Source organism: Panthera pardus, unplaced genomic scaffold, assembly GCF_024362965.1.
Source record: "Panthera pardus isolate Hobbes unplaced genomic scaffold, ASM2436296v1 HiC_scaffold_13, whole genome shotgun sequence".
NCBI classification, from domain to species: Eukaryota; Metazoa; Chordata; class Mammalia; order Carnivora; family Felidae; genus Panthera; species Panthera pardus.
Window position 1 is genome coordinate 16,433,571 of NW_026526688.1, and position 20,848 is coordinate 16,454,418.

At 39.2% G+C, this 20,848-nt stretch overlaps 1 protein-coding gene across 3 annotated transcripts in view; it reads left to right on the forward strand.

Moving 5' to 3' along the window:
- The window catches only part of SNX25 (sorting nexin 25), a 131,334-nt gene that overhangs the window by 13,592 nt on the left and 96,894 nt on the right, over positions 1–20,848 (forward strand). For all 3 annotated transcript variants that reach the window (XM_053900844.1, XM_019422270.2, XM_019422271.2), the window contains exon 2: positions 15,271–15,355. In XM_053900844.1, the coding sequence (XP_053756819.1) occupies positions 15,271–15,355 (85 nt within the window). The remainder of the gene's footprint in view (positions 1–15,270; positions 15,356–20,848) is intronic.

Sequence of the window (20,848 nt, forward strand, 5' to 3'; positions counted from 1 at the left end):
GGGTTCAGGGAAATAGGTTGTATGGTCTCCATTTAATTCATTGCATTCCAGTCCATGGTTGTGTATACAGTAGACACATACGAATATCAAAGAGTAAATGCCTTAGTAATTGTTGTAGCTAAACTTAATATTTATTGTACATACTGTATGTAGCTGGATGTATTACCTAATTTAAATTTTAAACCTACCACGTGAGTTAGGACTGTTCATCTCATTTTACAGATGGGAAAACTTAGGTTTAGAGCAGCTGACTACTGTATCCAGTCCACATAGCAAGTGGAGGAACTAAGAATTAAACCCAGGTCTCTCTTACCCTGGAGTCCATACACTTAACCACTTTATTACCCTTTTAATTATTAAAGATCAATCTCACCTGATTGAGGTTTAAAAAAATTTGAAATTCTTTGGGATGGTTCTAGGATTTGTTTAGGAATTGATGTCACTTTAGAAGTCTCAGGATGAACTAGAATCATGTCCCAACTACCCCTTCTATGCTCATGATGATCATTTCTAATTGAGTAAGGCTGTTTTTGTTTTCCTGCTGAATCTGGATGAGGCCTCAGAATCCTTTTCAATATAGTATTCCAGGCAATTAGTAAATATTTACTAGAGTTGGCACATAATGTGAAACCCATCTGCCATTCTGAGTGAGAACGTCCGAGAAGGGCAGTGATCCCTCTGGATTCCCGTAGCACATTTCTGTCCCTGTATTACTGTCATCATTGTGCTGTATCATAAGTCAGTCACACACTCTTCTCATCTGCTCTGGTAAAAACTAGTTTTCTAAACTATGATCCATAAATGCTTAATTCTTGGAGTTTCTTTTAGGTACACTTCAAAAACTAGAGGCAGGATGAGAGGCTTGTTTCATCACATAAATTTGAAAAACTAAGTTCTTGAAACTTTCTATTTTAACGTTGAGAAATCCTATAATAAAGGTATCTGTTAAACTGTTTTTAACCCTGTGTTTTTGGAGCGCCTGGTGGTTCAGTGGGTTAAGCGCCCACTCTTGATTTTGGCTCAGGTCATCATCTCACAGTTGGTGAGATTGAGCCCCATGTTGGGCTCTGCCCTCCGAGCATGGAGCTTGCTTGGGATTCTCTCCCTTTCTCTGCCCCTCCCCTTCCTGCCCCCCTTCCCTACATGGTCTCTTTCTCTCTTTGAAAATAAATAAACATGAAAAAAACTTAGACCCCCTGTGTTTTCTACATGTGACCAATCCCTATCCCCCCCTTTTTTTTATTAAACAATAAAGACATCTATTAAGAAATAATACACAATCTAAAGGTCTAGAGGTAGGACAGGCCCCTTGTGGGGAATGTCAAGCCTCCATCACCATTTCTTGTATTTCTTCTGCCCTCTCCTGAGGTGGATTAACTCTTAGACTAGTGGCCAGATGATGGTAGCAGCCTCAGGTACCACAGCCACACCAGATGATATCCAGAGGAAGAAAGTCCCTTTTGGGAACAAGGAAAAGGTTACTACAAATGCCTCTGGCAATCTTCTCCTCACATCTTACTGGCTAGGTTTGGGCAAGGGGACAGGATTTCTGTGATTGACCTGGGTCAACCTTTAGAAAGGAAAGAAATTAGAGTCAAAACAATAAGTACTTCCTAGTTTTCATGACTAGGGCTCCCCTGTCTTTTTAGCCTGTCTTCCACACTTCTGCTCATTCTTAAATCTACCTTTTGGGGCACCTGGGTGGCTCAGTCAGTTAAGCTTGATTTTGGCTCAGGTCATGATCTTATGGTTTGTGAGATCGAGCCCCTTGTCAGGCTCTGTGCTGACCGTGCAGAGCCTGCTTTGGATCCTTTCTCCCCTCTCTCTACCCCTCTCCCCCTCATTCTGTCTCTCTAAATAAATAAATAAATAAATAAATAAATAAATAAATATCCAAAAATATATATACCTTCTGTTCCTGATTTTACCCTCGTGTGGTGTATGTGCAAGTAACCACATGCCTCTGAGAAGGCCACAGCCCCCGTTTCTGCCCTTTCACTTCTGCTTGTTAAAGGCCCATTTCAATTGTCCTTCCGTCCTTTACCAATAAGTCAGCTTTACCTGCTTTTTGGTTCTGCCCAGTAAATGTTTATTGTGGCGAGGAGAGGGAAAAGTCTGGGTTAATTCCAGGGTCTGGCATGGGAGGATAAATGACTTCAGGAACCATTTGTGCAGGTTTGGAACAGTGGTGGGTAGTGGGTTTTTGCCGTGTAGAGTTTGAGAGGCCTGTGGATATGTTCAGCCTGCAGTTAGGTGTGCAGGTCTGCAATCTGAGGGGGAGGCCAGGATGAAGGGAGTAGATTTGTTGGCGGTCCGGATACAACACGGTAGTCAAAACTACAGGGTTGATGAGACTGCCCAGGACAGCCTATAATGGTTGAAACCAGGGAGCAAAGGCAGGCCGAGGAGGAGCCGTCCACTGCGGTGTGAGGGCAAACAATGCCGAGACTGTGCGTAGGAGAGAAGAGGCAAGAGAGAAGCAGGGAGTAAGTGGCAAGTAGCGTCAGGTGTAGCAGAGAGGTCCAGAAGGAGGACCGAGAAGTGTCCACTGGGTCTGACAACTGGGAGGGTCTTTGGAGACTTGTGACAGTGGTGGTTGGGGAGGCAAAGATGGATGTGGGGGCAGAAATGATATCCTTGTGGGTGAAGAGCGAGGAGGAGGTGAGGAAGGAGAGACAGTATGTGGACGGTGCTCTCTAGAAGCTTGACTGAGGAGGAAAGAAGGGAAGGGAGCATTGATAGGATTGTGTGTGTGTTGGGGGTTGGGGGGGGTGCTTTTTGTTGAGTGGAGAGATGTAAACACATTTCCGAGTTAAAGGGGAATCTTGAAAAGGAGACCGGAAGGGCCTGAAAGTCTCAGCTAGAGAACGATTGATAGGGTGGTGTCTAGGCACACAGGACCAGAGCACGGGTGGAGGGTTTGGGCTTGTGACTAGTGGGAAAGAAGTACAAAGGGGAGGGTATAGAGAGAACCTCTTAGGAGGTTGGCAGGGAATTCAGATGTTTCAAGCTGGCCCCTACTTTCTCGGTAAGTAGGAAGTCAAGTTAATTGCTGACGGTTAAGACAATGACCCGTGCAGGGGGTAATTTGAAGATAGGTGGCAAAAAGTTTGGGGGAAAAATAACTATTGGAGAAAATACCAGCAAAGTCATTTATTGAGTCCTTACTATAGTAAGTATATTCTCATTTAGTCCTCACAGGGACCCCCATGAGATAGTTACTTTTAGCCCCATTTTGTGGACCAGGAAACAGTTTTAAAGAGGTTAAGTGACTTGCTAAAGGTGTCAGGTTATGAACCAGGGATCCAGGCTTTTTCTGACACTGGAACCAGCCTCTCAGTCTTTATGCTCTACGGCCACACAGCGGGGAGGAAGCCTAGCAAGGATAAGTGGGCAGATTGTTTTATTTATTTAGTTTAGTTTAGTTTTGGTTTTTTTTAATTTTTTTTTTTCCAACGTTTTTTATTTATTTTTGGGACAGAGAGAGACAGAGCATGAACGGGGGAGGGGCAGAGAGAGAGAGGGAGACACAGAATCGGAAACAGGCTCCAGGCTCCGAGCCATCAGCCCAGCGCCTGACGCGGGGCTCAGAGCCTGACGCGGGGCTCGAACTCACGGACCATGAGATCGTGACCTGGCTGAAGTCGGACGCTTAACCGACTGCGCCACCCAGGCGCCCCTAGTTTAGTTTTTTAAGATATGAGCACAGGAGTTGCAATTTTATTTTTTTTATTAAAATTTTTTTAAAGTTTGTTGATATATTTTGAGAAATAGACACACACACACACACACACACACATACACACACACAGCACGAGTTGGGGAGGGGCAGAGAGAGAGGGGGAGAGAGAATCCTAAGCGGACTCTGCACTGCCAGCACAGAGCCCGACTCGGGCTCTATGAGATCCTGACCCAAGCTGATAGCATGACATGACACTTAACTAACTGAGCCACCCGGGGTGGGGGTGGGGGGCCTGGGCAGATTGTTTTAGAGTTAAGTGCAGTTTGTGGGTTGGAGGCCAGGAGAATGTGGTGACACCCACTGGCATGGTTGTGATACGTTTGCAGGAGGAGCACTCGGCTCCTGCCGTGGAGCTGAGAAAGAACCAGGCCGTGGGACAGACCAGGGTACAGGAATCCTGATGGGAGCTGCTCAGGCGTCAGCTAAACCAAGGAAGGAACCGAGGCCAGGAGGGAGCTTAGAGGAAGGGGACGGGTAGAAGAGATTGTAAGTCTACTAAGAAAGACCTTGAGGTGGCCACGAGAAAGGGGGAGAAGAGAGGAGGGTCCTGGAGCTGAGGAGCCGAGGCACCGTGTTGTGGATGTGATGTGCCCTGATGTTCCACGTTGTTCATCTTCCTATTTCTTTTGTGACTGAAGGAGTTGCGTCCAGAAGCTGTCTGATAAAACGATGTCTGAGAAGAAAGCTTGCATTGTACATTATGAAATCAGGCAGTGGGAGAGACTAAGGGTGTGTAGAGTGGGGGTGCTGTCTCTCGACTGGCCCAAGGTCAGCTCTGGCAATTCCAGTGTCCCTTATGGCATTTGCTTGGAACTGTACTCAGGTGATTTTTACCGATTAAAGGCAATAGCAGTTAGGTAATAACGTGGTTGTTTTTCTTTAGAGGAGCTTCATTCAGTGCCTGTACTCAGTGTAGGCCATTCTAGGACTACAAATACTTTTTGATTCAAGCACTACATTTAAAACTACCTCTTGGGGAGCCTGGGGGACTCAGCTGGTTAAGCTTCTAACTTTGGCTCAGGTCAAGATCTCACAGTTTGTGAGTTCGAGCCCTGCAGTGGGGGCTGATAGCTCAGAGCCTGGAGCCTGCTTTGGATTCTGTGTCTCCCTCTCTCTCTGCCCACCCAGGCGCCCCAGAAGTTTTGTTCTTTGAATTTTAACATGAATTTTTGATGGAAACGGTAGGAATAATTTTTATGATCTACATCTATGCTGGGACAGTTAACTTTTTACCCATTAGTTAGAAGGGACGTAAAGTCAACTTCTTTGAATAGTTTCCATTGAATTCATTTTGATTTTATCCAACCACTGTTTTTATGGCAATAATTCATCTCCCACATTTCAGTATCTTGTATATCTGTGTGTTGCCTGAGCCACTGTACATGGAGCTCAGCTTTTTGCTTTAAGGGAACTATGGAAATAGAGATACTACTGAATTAGATTACCAATATAATATTTTTCTAACTTGGTAGGTACTAAATATCTAATCACCAGTTTTTATTTAAAAGCTAGCCAACAAATTAATAATAGTATTATGGTATTTCAGAACAACAATGGAATATTAAAAAAAAAAACAGTGATTGCTTTTGTTACTAAAGGACTCTGTGAAAAAAGGAATTCTATGTGACTCCTCTCTATTTGTTGAGTTACATGAAAGCCTTGAAGCAGAGGTAACCACTCTCTCTCCTTTCTCATTTGTGTTGAGTGGTTTCAGTGATGTTGATTTCATTCAACTCTGATGAAATGAGAATAATTCTTGTAATATACCTCAAATATGTATTAACTTAAATTCTTATGGAATGATCTCATGGGTTGATTGTATACTGAGTAACTTTTCTTCCATGACCTGGGCTGAAGATCATAATGTAGAGAAGATACCAGAATAAGGAAGAATATTAGAATTCCAAAGCACAACCTTCCTCAGTGGTATGGCTAGCCTAACTTAATCTCTTTAAAACTGTTTCCTGATCCATAAAACAGGGATAACATTATCTCATGGGGTCACTGAGGATTAAATGACAATGTACTTAGGATACAGCCCAGTACAACATTAAGGACTCAATAAATGTTTTTGCTGTTATTATCTCTAAGAGTTTTTTTTCTAAACCTTTTGCCACCTCTTTTACTTGAAGATAAGCTTCCGTCAAAAATAGATTAAGGCCCTTGAGCACAGAGAATATAATTTATTTACCTTTGTCTCTGTGGTACCCAACTAAGAGGCAGACACACAGAGTCCTCAGTAAATGTTAGATGATTGAATGAATGGATGGAAATGTGATTCCTATCATGGAAGCCTGTGATTTCCCTCGTGAACTCAAAATTACAATGGAAGTCAGCAACAAAATGGTTATAGAATTTTTATTACATGAACCTTTTCAGGTATGTACAAAGCTAATGTCAGTTTTCAATTACCCTTCCTGAGACAATTTGCTTTTCCTCATTCTCCTCCTTCTAGCCCTGGTATCTGTTCTGCACTTACCAGTTTAGGCAAACTGCTGTTTGCCTGTGTACTTTCAAGTGCATGTTATTACTTCAGTTTCCAAACCTGTGTCTGATTTGAGATATACTTAAATTTCTCTTAAAATCAAGTGAAGTGTGTTTTCTAAGGATCTTCAGATTTGAGTCCTTGACGTTAGAAGTGAAACACATCTCCCTTCCCGTTAGTCTAATTCTTCCAACTGAGTGGAAAAACAATCCTAAATACATTAACCTACCTCAAAATCTATCTCTGTTGATCAATTAGTAAAGAACTATTCATTTTTCTCCTGGAAAGTAGTTTATTAACCAAGAAATCTACTTGTGACAGTAAGACCTGAAACCATGAAAGGCATAATACTAATCACACGTAATAGAACTACAATCATTTTTTGCGAAGGAAATTATCATTGTAAAAAAATTTAGACTATGACTCTTGGAACTGTAATAAGAACCTATATTTGTAAACTGCTTTGTAATTTTAAAGCACTTTTACTGCATTATCCTTCTTGAGATGCAGAATCATCCTTTAATATAAATAGAGCAAAAATTATTTAAATTGAACTGAATCTCAAAGAGGTGAATATGTTTACTATAACTCAGCAAGAAAATGGCAAAGAACCAACTACAGCCTACATTTTCTGGGTCTTAATGTAGTATTTTTGCCATTATAATGTAATGTCATATGCTTTTCCCATAGTAATAATAGGGGGATTGTGCTCCAGCATAAAGCACATTTGAATTTCATATTTGTTCAGAGAAAGGGTCTGATTTCATACTCTTTCATGGGATCTAGTCTCAGGTCTATCCCAGCTGAAGAATATCTTTCATTATAGAAATATAAACAGAACCTTGATTCCTATATGTGATGCATACAGGCAGGGTTGGCCTTTAGCCTGAACCCAACCATACTTTGATAAACGGTGTAATAAGCTACGGGAGCTACTGATGATCTAATCTACCATTCATCTCTTGCCAAGTTCATTTTAGGTAGAATCACGATAGGGATTTATATTTCTGGAGGCCAAGTTGGCTTCACGGCCCACATATTCCTCAGGCTAGAGAAGGCCCTGTCTTGCTCCTGCCTCTGGGTCCATTACTCATTTCCCTGTCTGGAAGTACCCTGCAGCATCGGGTTTTCCAGGCCCATAGTGCAGGGTTGGCTGAAGAGGCTGGAAAGGGATTTTTCCAGTTCAGCTTTGCATATTTTGTGCTTCACAGCATCTCCTACACCCTCCTACCATGCCCCATTCAATTCCTTCAGTTTCTTCTTAGCTCGTAAGACTCCATGAAGCACAAAATTCTTGAGGTACACAGTCCTTTGAATGAAGTCAGACTCCAAATCCAACTATATATTTAATAGACACTTAGTAGTTTTTTAGATTGTTTCTGGTGGTCCTACACTTAGATCAATAGCATAGAAATGAAAATATTTTTTCATTTAAAAGAGAAAGAGGGGCACCTGGGTGGCTCAGTCGGTTAAGCATCTGACTTTGGCTCAGGTCACGATCTCATGGTCTGTGGGTTTGAGCCCCACGTTGGGCTCTGTGCTGACAGCTCAGAGCCTGGAGCCTGCTTCGGATTCTGTGTCTCCCTCTCTCTCTGTCCCTCCCCCACTCATGTGTTGTCTCTCTCTCTTTCTCAAAAAAAAACAATAAAAAGTTTTAAAAAACTAGGAAGAAAATGGTGGAGACAAAGTAAATGCATAGTAATAGAAGAATAGTTACATTGTGGTAGAAGTCATTCAAAACAATATATTCCAAATCTTATTTCTTAAAAGATGCTCATAATACTAACTATGAAAAGCCAGCTGCAGGGGTTCCTGGGTGGCTCAGTTGGTTAAGTGCCCCGACTTCGCCTCCGGTCATGATCTTAGGCTTTGTGGGTTCAAGCCCCGCGTTGGGCCCTGTGCTGACAGCTCAGAGCCTGGAGCCTGCTTTGAATTCTGTGTCTCCCTCTTTGCTCCTCGCCTGCTTGCGTGCTCTCTCTCAAAAATTAAAAATAATAAAAACATTTTAAAAATTTTTAAAAAATTAAAAAGAAAAGCCAGTTGCAGAGCTGTGTGAATACTGTTATCTTAATTTATTTTAAAAAGTAGGAAAATGATAAAAGTACCAATAATCTGAATTATTGTGTTACCAGGCACTGTTGTAAGTGCTTAATGTGTAGTAACTCATTTAATGCTCTTATCAACCTGAAGAGGTAGGTACTATTGTTATCTTTTATTTATTTATTTTTGGGTACTATTGTTATCTTTATTTTAGAGATGAAGAAGTTGAGGTTCAGAAAAATAGGTTCCCAAAGTTACATAGTAAGTGTTGGAGTCACCGTCTGAGAGGAAATGCACCAGAATGTCAATAATCATTTCTGGATTAATGGTGTTATGGGTCAGTTTAATTCTTTTATATCTATAATGTTGAACGTGTCTCTACTCTTTATATTGCTGTAAATAGCATTTTAAAAAGAAATAAAGCATGTTTGGAATCTAGAAAAACAATAAGAGGACATTTATAGGTTTGAATTTCAAAGAAGCCTTTTCTCTTATATCTGAAGTAGATATTATACTTGATTTTTTTTTTTTTTTAAAGTTTATTTTGAGAGACAGAGCAGAGGAGGGGCAGTGAGAGAGATAAAGAGGAGAATCCCAGGTAGGCTCCGTGCTGAGCTCAAACTCAACAAATCGTGAGATCATGACCTGAGCCAAAACCAGGAGTTGGATGCTCAACTGACTGAGTCACCCAGGTGCCCCCAAATTGTACTTGGTTAAGAGGGGACAATAGACGCAAATACCACTACTTTCTATCAGTACAATCTCCCCAGTTGATAACCTCTCAGTATGTGACAATTTTCTTTTATCAGTAAAGAGAACAAGACCTTTTTTAGTTCGTGATTAAACATTGTAAAGCACAATCCAGGAAACTGGCTTCTGATCAAACCGGGTTTTGTTTGAACATTCAAATACTTCACCAGCAATAGAGTGTAAAGGCACATACACTGTAGAACATCTCCAGGAAATGTACACTTTACTCCCTCTAAAGTGTAGCTTCAAAGGCAAAAATATTTCAAGAACAATATGTTTTATTATCTCGGCTCTTGTTTTCTGGTTACTTAACTTTTCAGCCCTTCTTTTTCGCATTTGTTTCCAGCATTTCTTTCCTTTCAGAAAACCAACCAGCCAGCCATCCAACTAGCCCACCGATTAGCCTCAAATGTGTTGAAAGTTGGTAACATTTTGAGTTTTATCAGTGATCATGGCTCTATTTGCTAGTAGGTGCCAGGCACTCTGCTAATAAACGCGTTCTGTGCGCCAGCAGTGACACAGTAGAGGGCCGTGGTTTGAATGTGGCACATGGTTTGGCCCAGACAGCGTAAGCCCACAGTGTTGGGAATGAAATTGAATTACTTGTAGACAACATCTGAAATTTTTGATTTCCGTTTTTTGCAGAAGAGAGTTGGAACATCTAGCAGGTACAGCTATGGCCACCCCCTTAACTCACTTATATTCCTTACCAGGCTCCTGCTGTGTTTTTTCATTTTGGGACCCCTGATGTTAGTTATTTAATCCTTTGAGATATTATAAGCCCTCTTAAGCTAGAGAGGGAATTGGCTGGGTCAAGGATCTGCCATTAGTAAAAAGCACTGTTGGACTTGAGAGCCCGTGTTCTTTCTACTCTGCGCTGCCCTCATAGCTCTGTAACGTGGCTCCTCAGCTTCCGTGTTGGGCCATGACGTTTATTACTCGTGTCGCAATCTTCTGTCAGTGTCTTAGTCAAATGAGACGAATTTTCAATTATTTCAGTCCTTTCCTATCTTCCTGAGATAGCCTTTCAGGTTTCTGAGTCCCTTATCTTCGGAGGAAGGTTCTGTGTGATTCTTGGATTTCTTTGGTTTTTGGAGAAATTATTTTCTGAGGCTGAGGCAGAATATGATTGGCTTGAAAGGAGCTAAGGTTTTGAGAATAACATAGTTTGAGAATGAGAATATTAGTCACGGGATCCCAGTACTTGTCAGATGCTGAGAATACTTGGAAAGACTCAGCCATGTGACGGCTCCATGTGGTTAATGGTGATGATCAGGGCTTTGTGTTTGTTTTCCTAAGATAAATCACGGTTTCAGTACCTTATAAGAAATTACACCCATCAGTCTTTCAACTCTGTGCAACTGTTTTTCTTCTGAAAACAGACCAAAATACATTACAAAAATTTTTGTTTTCACCGTATAAGCATATACTGAAGGAGGGTGACATTTGTTTATTTAAGGAGCCCAGGTAATGGGCATGAAAGCAGTTCCAAGTCATGGGCTGGCTGTCCTGGCCCCATCTGTGCTCCCACAGGAAGCAGCACAGTAAGCAATGTCCTGCTTATAAACAGTGGACAATGAGGTACATGTCTTGGCTGAATTCCAGGTGGTTCCTGGTTGTTTAGTTGCTAATGATGTCAGAGTACCCAGGTTTCTCTGCATGGGTTTTCTCTGGATGTTGGTTCCTCAGAAGAGGGTGTCTTTAGCTCTGACACGAAGACAGTTTGAGTATATTTTGGCTATAGACTAAAACCTGATATTTCAGGAGTGAATAGAAAGCCGATACATATTCAGCAAAGGGTTTATTGATATGGTATCTGCTCCTTGATGCTGGAGGATTTAGTTACATATATTAGAGAAAAGCTTTCCGGTTTTGCTCTGTCTTTGGAAAGCATTTTTAAAATCAGCAGTTCTGTGTCGAGACGTCATTTTCTCTCCAGAGAACTCACCGAGTGATTAAAAATGATTTCAAGTTAGTTTTCAGCTAGCTTTAAATCTTAAAATGAAGACAGAATTCACTTGTTTTAATTAAATAAAAAATGAGGTGTATTTTTTACCTGACAGTGGTACTAGTTAGCCAAAAGCTTTTGTGAGTTAACAGTGTGATACGGGTACTAAAAACTTTAGTGAGAGCCGAGTAGTCGGACGACATTCAGAGTCCTAATTTCTGGACTTGAAATCTTCCTGAAAATTTCTATCACTTATTCTTTGTTACAGTGGGAGAAGTACAGACATTTTTATTTCCTCTTTCCTAATACTGGCATTTTAGGAAAGAGATTGTCGGGAAGAGGTGGGCTTTCCTTGAGAAATGAGGGCTGTGCCAGTGCGGATAGGGCAAGTTAGCATTTGCCTTAAAGGACGAGTCTTTGGGGGAAGTCTCTGCCATGTGGAGTTTCTTTTTTCAACCCTATAAATAGAAGGAAAATGAAGACAATTTTGGCTCAACTGCCCTGAGCCACAGGAATTTATTCAAATTTTGCATTTGTTGCAGCTAGCTAGCTTTCTCCCCTTCCTCTCCATTCTTCCCTTTCCCTCCTTTCTTTTCCTTCCTTTTCTTTCTCCACCCTGGGGTAAAGATTAGTAAATTCCATCTTTGTGATCTAAAAGCAATAGACTATGTGTGGTAGTGACTAACTTATACTCTGTGTAGTCATTTAGACATGAGATTCTGGCTCCGTAAATACTAAATCCTTAAAAAAGGAATTTTCATGCATGGTTTCCTAGTTATTTTGAGCGCATGATTTTTTTTCTTTTTTTTTTTTTTTTAAATAATCTTCCTGTTCCTGTTACTCAGTGATTCTCCATCAGGCTGTTAGGGATGGGATAGGGATGATGAACTTTTTTCTTTCCGGTGAGGGCCAGTGACCTTGGGGGATAGCGTGTGGGGAAATCCACAACCCCAGATTGGAAAAACACACAGAAAAAATAATAGAGCTTTTACTTAAAGAGCCAAAATAGAGAACATTACTCTCATAAGCTTTTTAGATTAAAGAGCGTAAAGGACTTAGATACAGTCAGTAGTGACAGACATGTTTATATATGTATCACATCTAAGTATGAAGCAGAGAGAGAAAAGAAGTTTGTAGACAGATGGCAAGAAGTAGTAGAGCCACAACTAGGAAAACAGAAAACAGTAAAAGGTAAGAATGAAAACATTAAGTTTTGGAGGAATTTGTGAAGAAAGACACAATAAGCACAGAATATGCTTACGTATCCATGTGCTGTCTGTCCGTCACATTCACAACTGCTTCTCTCCCAGCCCTGATAGGCAGTTTCCATTTCAAGAACCCAAAATTGGGACCATCTCAAATAAGTGTTGTTTGGTTGTAATTTCTCATCCAACTAGTATTATGTACTAAAACTACCATATCTAGATTTGGGAACCCAAAAACTTGAGAAATTATGATTAAAATTACTCATTAGAATAGCACTCTAAAAGTGTTAGTTCAAAACAACTGTCTAAAAAATGGGTAAGTGTGAAAATATCTGTCTGGTATTTTAGGAATGCCTAGAATTTGGGGCGCCTGGGTGGCTCAGTCGGTTAAGCATCCGACTCTTGGTTTTGGCTCAGGTCATGATCTCACAGTTCGTGGGTTTGAGCCCCGCTTCAGGCTCTGTGCTGGTGGTGCAGAGCCTGCTTCAGATTCTCTCTTTGCCCCTTCCCCACCCTTCCGACTCCCCCCACCCTCGTGTGGGTGCACGTGCACTTTCTCAAAATAAACTTAAAAAAAATTGCTAGAATTTTAAAATTCCTCGTTTACTCAATTTTTCTCACAAACTAAATGTAAAAGTTACAACAGAATATACTTACATTAAATTTTATAGCAAGCTGAGAGACTAAAAAATAGTTTTAAGTGGTTGAGAGTGTACTTTATTCACTAATGACTTTGTCTATAGGTAATGAGTAAGGTTTTTGTTTTGTTGTTTTTTTTTTTTTTTTTTTTTGGTAACTCCTTGGGAGAGTGTGGAATGTTACGCTAATTTGTAGCATAAAGGGATTCTTTTCTTTCATGAGTGCAACACTTTCATCTTAAGGCTTTTAAAAGTATTTCAACTAAGGAATCTTAAAACTATGGCTTTTTGTTTTTAATAACAAAGAAAATGGATGACACTTTGGCACTCTACCCATGGATAGTATGGAACTAAGCTAAGGACTAGAAGTTCTCCACTCCAGGTTGGGTGGCCCAGGGCCGTGGGGTTGAATGCAGTTGTAGTGGGGTGGCCCTGCCTGGAGAACAAAGTTGTTTCCTCATGCTTGTTTGTTGGTTGAGCGTGGTAGTCATATTAGCCATTTGGATCTCAGTAGTGATGTGGTAATGCTAGTCAAGCACGTGTAATATTTCCCATGCACAGGGGAGTATCCTACATCTTGTTAATATTACTCAGTTTCTATTTATCCTCCAAAACCAAATAAGTGGGCCCAATCACATAATAACATGTTTTCAGTCACTTTGGTGTGTGACCAATTAAAACAATTTATTCTGTAAATAGTCTTACTAGCCAGATAGTAGGATTTTAATTCTTTATATTATCCCACCCCCTTTTTTTGTGTGCCAAGTAGTATCTTTGTACAATTAAAAATTCTAAAGCATACTGTTACACAGACATATGTGGAGTAAGAAGTAATGGAGTGGAGTAAAAACTTATGCCCCTGCCTAGAAGAAACTACTTTTAATAGTTTCGTGTATATATTCCCAAACATTTCCCACCATGGAAAACTTTCCATGAAGGTATATATATCCCTAATTCATTCTTTTTTTTTTTTTTTTTTTTTAATGGAATGCTTCGCAAATTTGCATATCATCCTTGAAAAGGGGCCAGGTTAATCTTCAAGCCAGTTCATTGTTTTTAATGGCTGCGTTACATTCTCAAATATGGGTGCAACATAATTTAGCTCTGACTATTGATAGACACTTGGGTTTTTTCTTTTTATTTAAAAAAAAATTTTTTTTTTAACGTTTATTCATTTTTGAGAGACAGAGAGCAAGAGGGTGGGGGGAAAGAGAGAGGGAGACACAGAATCCGAAGCAGGCTTCAGGCTCTGAGCTGTCAGCACAGAACCTGACGTGGGGCTTAAACCCAGGAACCCATGAGATCATGACCTGAGCCGAAGTCGGACACCTAACTGATGGAGCCACCCAGGTGCCCCATGGGGTTTTTCTAATTTCTTGCCCTTAAAGTCAACAGAGCAAGGAAGTTCTTTGCATACTTTTTTGCACATTCGCAAAAATATCGTTGGTTGGATTTCTAGGAGTAGAATTGGCTAAATGAATTTGTAGCTCATAGAAGTAGACATTTCCCCCAATGATGTATGAAAATGAGTATTTTTAGGTATCTTTGCCAATATTTGAGAGTAGGTACCTTTTCCCCCCGCTTTGGCAGTTTGAGATCTCATTGCTCTAATTTGTGTTTCTCTAACTAAAAGGAGGTTGCGTATTTATTTCTTTTCATATATTTATTGGTATTTGTTTATCTTTTATGATTGCCCTTTTAATTGCTTGATATCCTTTTAGTTTTCTTAGGAGCTCTGTATATATTAAATAATAGTCCTTTGTGATATATGTTGCAGATATTGTCTCCTTCTCTTATCATTTATATTTTATAGTGTCTTTGGTCACACAGGAGTTGTCTAGTTTATGTAGTTGTATTTGTCAGTTCTTTTTCTTCTTTAAAACTTTTGAATTTTGTGTCTTATTTTAGGGAGGCCTTCTCCATCCCAAGATTATAAACAGCTTCTCCCTTATTCCCTTTGAATACGTTTTTAGTTTAACAAAATACTTTGTTGGTTATCAATTTGGGATCATTTATGTTTAAAGTATGAGGTAAGACTCTAACCTTTCTCCACACGTGAATATCCAGTTATCCCAGCGCCATTTATTGAATAGTCTGTTTTCGTGCTCGCTTCGGCAGCACATATACTGAATAGTCTGTTTTCCTCACGGATTTCAAATTTTCTTATGTTCTTCTCATATGTAGATGCATTTGTTTTTGTACTTCTGCTGATCTGTTGATTTGTTTATTCCTCCTCTGGCATCATGTTGTTTTGATATCTGGTAGGGAAAATCCTTCCTTTCTTTTTAAAAATACCTTAACCTCAAGCATTTATTTACTTTTTCCAGAAGAACTTCTTAATCTATTAATATCAAAATATCTTGTTTAAATGGTATTTTATACTTTGGTTTTATTTTTATATATGATTTATTCATTCAGTAATCTGTATCTTTTTTTTTTCTTCCTTTTTTCTTACATTTCAGAGTCCTGTATATGGAAACTCACATGAGTCAGTTCAGTCTAGAAGGGTAGTGATTTCTCACAATATGGACAAAGCTCTAAAAGAAGGTAAGGATTAAATGAGAGTATATAATTGTCATGTAAAGCAATTCATATTGTTTGAAAGGGAAAATTGTGATCTCCAACAAATTTATCCTTCTTGTCTGTGTGTAGCCTTAGGAATTTTTCGTCATGGGTTTTTATGATGACTGAATCATATATCTGTATTTCAGTTGAATGGATGGGATTTAAATATTTATTAAGTAGGATTTCCAGGTCATGAAGCTCACTGGCCACGTGGAGCTAGTTCCACCACGTGAAACAAGGGTCTGTCCTCTGCTATCTAAAACGGGTATCAGGAAATACATTTTCTTTCAATATAACCTAGAGAAGGTGTGCTGGGATGAGTGTGCTCAGGCTCATTCATTGACAAACCAGTGAAACAAATTAAGGGGTAGCGGTCGGCCTTTGGAAAGAATGGAGGACATGCCTGTAAAAGTGGTATCGAAAAGGGTTGAAGGCTGGTTGCTGAGGGCACAATATTGTTCATTGTTACATGTAGATGTGGAAATAAGTAGGTGTAATTAGAAATATTGAAATTGAGAAGATATATTTTGATCAAATTAAAGTTCAAATAATTTTAAAATCAGATTTCTAAAAACTCAGTTTCACTTGTAAGTACAGAAAAAGTCTTGAGTTTTTCAAGCGAATACATGGTGTTAGATATGAAGTTGAGAAAACCGAGTAAGTGATACATACTTAAGCAAGTATGTTTACTTTCATAGTTCACAGAAATCACTGTATTAAAATTTGAAGATGAGTGCTATGTAAGTACAGAGACAGTCTGAAATTGTGTGTATGCATAGAATTTTAGAACTTCGGAGACTAAACTTTTAAAATACTTCTTTCTTTTTCTTTCTTTTTTTTTTTAATTTACATCCAAGTTAGTTAGCATATAGTGCAACAATGATTTCAGGGGTAGATTCCTTAATGCCCCTTACCCATTTAGCCCATCCCCACTCCCACAACCCCTCCAGTAACCCTCTGTTTGTTCTCCATATTGAAGAGTCTCTTATGTTTTGTCCCCCTCCCTGTTTTTATATTATTTTGCTTCCCTTCCCTTGTGTTCATCTGTTCTGTGTCTTACAGTCCTCATATGGAAGTCACATGATATTTGTCTTTCTCTGACTAATTTTGCTTAGCATGATAGCCTCTAGTTCCATCCACGTAGTTGCAAATGGCAAGATTTCATTCTTTTTGATTGCCGAGTAATACTCCATTATGTATGTGTGTGTGTGTGTGTGTGTGTGTGTGTGTGTGTGTGTGTGTGTGTATGTATACCACATCTTCTTTATCCATTCATCCATCGATGGACATTTGGGCTCTTTCCATACTTGGCTATTGTTGATAGTGCTGATATAAACACTGGGGTGTGTGTGCCCCTTCGAAACAGCATACCTGTATCCCTTGGATAAATACCTAGTAGTGCAATTGCTGGGTCGTAGGGTAGTTCTGTTTTTAATTTTTTGACGAACCTCCATATTGTTTTCCAGAGTGGCTGCACCCACCAGCAGTGCAAAAGAGATCTTCTTTCTCCGCATCCTTGCCAACATCTGTTGTTGCCTGAGTTGTTAATGTTAGCCATTCTGACAGGTGTGGGGTGGCATCTCATTGTGGTTTTGATTTGTATTTCCCTGATGATGAGTGATGTGGAACATTTTTTTGTGTGTCGGTTGGCCATCCGGATGTCTTCTTTGGAGAAGTGTCTATTCATGTCTTTTGCCCATTTCTTCACTGGATTATTTGTTTTCTGGGTGTTGAGTTTTGTAAGTTCTTTATAGATTTTGGATACTAACCCTTTATCTGATATGTCGTTTGCAAATATCTTCTCCCATTCCATTGGTTGCCTTTTAGTGTTGCTGATTGTTTCCTTTGCTGTGCAGAAGTAAAATGTTTGTATTAGTCAAGTATGATGACTTTAATAAAAGCCAAATTTAAAATTCAATAATTTTTAATATTCATAATCTCAATATCATGGTTTAAAAATAATTCTTAATTGCTTTTATTGAAGTAAAATTTACATACTTTGAAATGCACAAATCTTAAGTGTACATATAATACAGTAATTTTCATAAATTCGAATAACCATGTAACCAGCACCATTTGCAAACTAAAAAAATTTTTTTTTAATGTTTATTTATTTTTGAGAGAGCATGAGAGTGTTCATGCGAGCAAAGGAGGGGCAGAGACAGAGAGGGAGACAGAGATTCCCAAGTAGGCTTCATGCTGCCAGTGCAGAGGACTGACATGGGGCTCGGGCTCACAAAATGTGAGATCATGACCTGAGCCGAAATCAGGAGTTGGATGCTAAACCACCTGAACCACCTAGGAGCCCTAAACATTTCTATCATTATAGAAAGTTTACCTCTTGTCCCTCTCTAATGAAACCTACTTCCCTGTTCTAATTTCTATCATGGTAGATTAGTTTTGCCTATTCTTAAACTTCAAGAAGTTTGTATGGAATCATACAGGGTGTAGTCTCTTATGCCTGGCTTCTTTTCTTAGCATGTTTTTTTTTTTTTTCCCCCCCCTCAACATTTATTCATTTTGGAGAGAAAGAGAAACAGAGTGTAAATGGGGGAGGGGCAGAGAGAGAGGGAGACACAGAATCTGAAGCAGGCTCCAGACTCTGAGCTGTCAGCAGAGAGCCTGACATGGGGCTCAAACTCACGAACCGTGAAATCATAACCTGAGCTGAAGTTGGCTGCTTAACCAACTGAGCCACCCAGGCTCCCCATTTCTTAGCATATTTTTAAGATTTACCCTTTTTTTTTTTTTATATCAGTTCATTCTTTGTTATTACTGAGTGTAGTATTCCATTACACTAATATGACTGTGTCACAATATATTTATCCTTTCTCTTTTTGGACATTTGGGTTGTTTCTAATTTTTTGAAACATATTGAATAAAGTTGCTAAAATCAAGTATTTTTGTGGACATATGTTTTTCATTTGCCTTGGACAAATTCCTAGGAGTAGAATTGCTGGGCCAAGGGTAGTTGTGTGTTTAACTTTGTGGGAAATTGCCAAATAATATTCTAAAGTGGTTATGTCTTTATTTCGACTCTCACTATATATGATTGTTCTGGTTGTTTTTTACATTGTCACCAACATTTACTGTTGTCATTTTATTTTAACTATTCTGATTAATGTAAAACAGAATCTTATTGTGACCTTACGTTGCATGTCTGTGGCGACTAATGATGTTGAGCATCCTTTCATGTGATTTTTGGTCATTTCCATATCTTTACTTGTGATATGTCTGTTCATGTCTTTTTTTAAATAAATTTGTTTAACTTACAATAATTTATTTGTTAGGATTTTTAAAGATCTATTCTGGTTTCACATTTCTTGTTAAATATAGATATAGTGAATATTTTCTCCCAGTTTGTAAATTGCCTTTTATTTTTTAAATGTTGCCTTTGAGCAGAAGTTTTTAATTTTGATGACATCTAATTTACCAATCCTTTTTTCTTTCTGTTCTCTAGGTAGGATAATTTTTGTTCATCTGTCTTCAAGTTCATTGACTGTTTTTCTTACATTTTTAGTCTGTCGTTAAGGGTATTCGATGAAATGTTTTATTTAAATATTGTACTTCTCATGTCTAGAATTTCTATTTGGTTCTTTTGTGTAGTTTTTGGTTCTCTACTGAGATTTCCCCATCTGTCACTTATTATGACCATCTTTATCTGTAATTCCTTGAGCATATTTATATAGCTGCTTTAAGGTATCCTTGTGTGAAGTCCAAAATCTAGGCCATCTTGGAGTTGGTTTCTATTGATTGATTTTTGCTCTTAAGTGTGTGTTACTTTTGTTTGTATGTTTCTTCTCAGGTCTTCTTTTTGATTGTGTCTTGAACAGTGTGGATGCTGCTTTCTAGACATTCTAGTTTCTGTTATTGTCCTCTGAAGAGTGTCAGTTTTTGTTCTAGTATGCAGCTTAATTTTTTAACTGTTCACCTTGGGGATACTTGGTTTTACACATATTTTTAGGGTAGGTTTCTTTGGGTTTTGTCCTTAGTCTATGGTGAATTTCTCAGTCCTGGGACCTAGGCTTAACCCTTCTAGTTCATGTTCCCTACACAGTTTCAGTGGCAAGTCCATGGTCACATCTCTAGCAGGGCAGGATTCCAGCTCTGCGGTGGACAACAGTTCAAGTATGTGCTCAGCTACTTCAGCCATCTAGCTCTTGCTTTGAACTGGTCTCTTTGCAGTCATACTTCCATACATGTGTAGGACATAATCAACAATGGGTTTGAGAGTTTGTAATCCAGAATTTGTGGCTCCATCCTTGTTTGTGCTTCCTGCATTTATTTTCAGCTGCTTTGGCAGTTCCTAACTCTGTTTCTGATATCTTAGATTAAAGTAAAAAACAGATGTTCATTCTAAGTTTGAACTGCCTTGGGGCAATTGGGTGGCTCAATCAGTTAAGTGTCCGACTTTAGTTCAGGTCATGATCTCCCAGTTTGTGAGTTCGAGCCCTGTGTCGGGCTCTGTGGTGACAGCTCGGAGCCTGGAGCCTGCTTTGGATTCTGTGTCTCCCTGTCTCTGCCCCTCCCTTGCTCACATGCTGTCTCTCTTTCTCTCTCAAAAATAAATAAACATTAAAAAAAAAAAAAAGTTTGAACTGCTTTGTGTCTCTAGGACTGTTGAGTGCTTCAGGGGAAAGTTACATAAACATGACTTATACCAGCGCTAGTCCCTTCTATTGGTAGATTTTTCCCTTCAGTTTCTCTGACTTTGCTTTCTGGTGCCTTTAAATAGTTCTTTAATATTTTTTCTCTAGAGTTCACAGTTGTTTTCTATAGGAAGGTTAGTCTGATATAAGCTTCTTCCACGACTGGAATTGGAACTCTCTTTTTTCCTTTTAATTGTGGTAAAATTCATAATGTAAAATTTACCAACTTAACCATTTTAAAGTGTATAGGTCAGTAGTGTTAAGTACATTTTCATTTCTGTGTAAAGTTTTTCGAACTCTTTTCATCTTGCAAGACTGAAACTCTATACCTATTCAATAATTTCCACTCCCCCATTCCCTCAGATCGTGGTAATCAGCACTCTACTTTCTTTGTCCATGAATTTGACTTTAGGTACCACATATAAGTGAAATCAAATAGTATCTGTCCTTTTGTGTTTAGCATATTTACTTCTTTTTAAGTAAATTTTTATTTTACATATTTACTAGATTTACATAATGTTCTCAAGATCAGTCCATGTTGTAGCATGTGTCAGAATTTCCTGTTTTAACGTTGACGAATACTCCGTTTTATGTCTATAACCAGATAGTTTTTTTTTTTTTAAGATTTCATCTTTTTCAGTAAACTGTCCACCCAATGTGAACTTATGACCCCATGATCAGGAGTCACCTGCTGTCCCGACTGAGCCAGCCGGGCACCTCCTGTAACCACATTTTCTTTATCTATTCATCAGTGGACATCTGGGTTGCTTCCGCTTTTTGTTGTAGTGAATATGCTGCTGTGAACATGGGTGTCTCTTTAATTTTT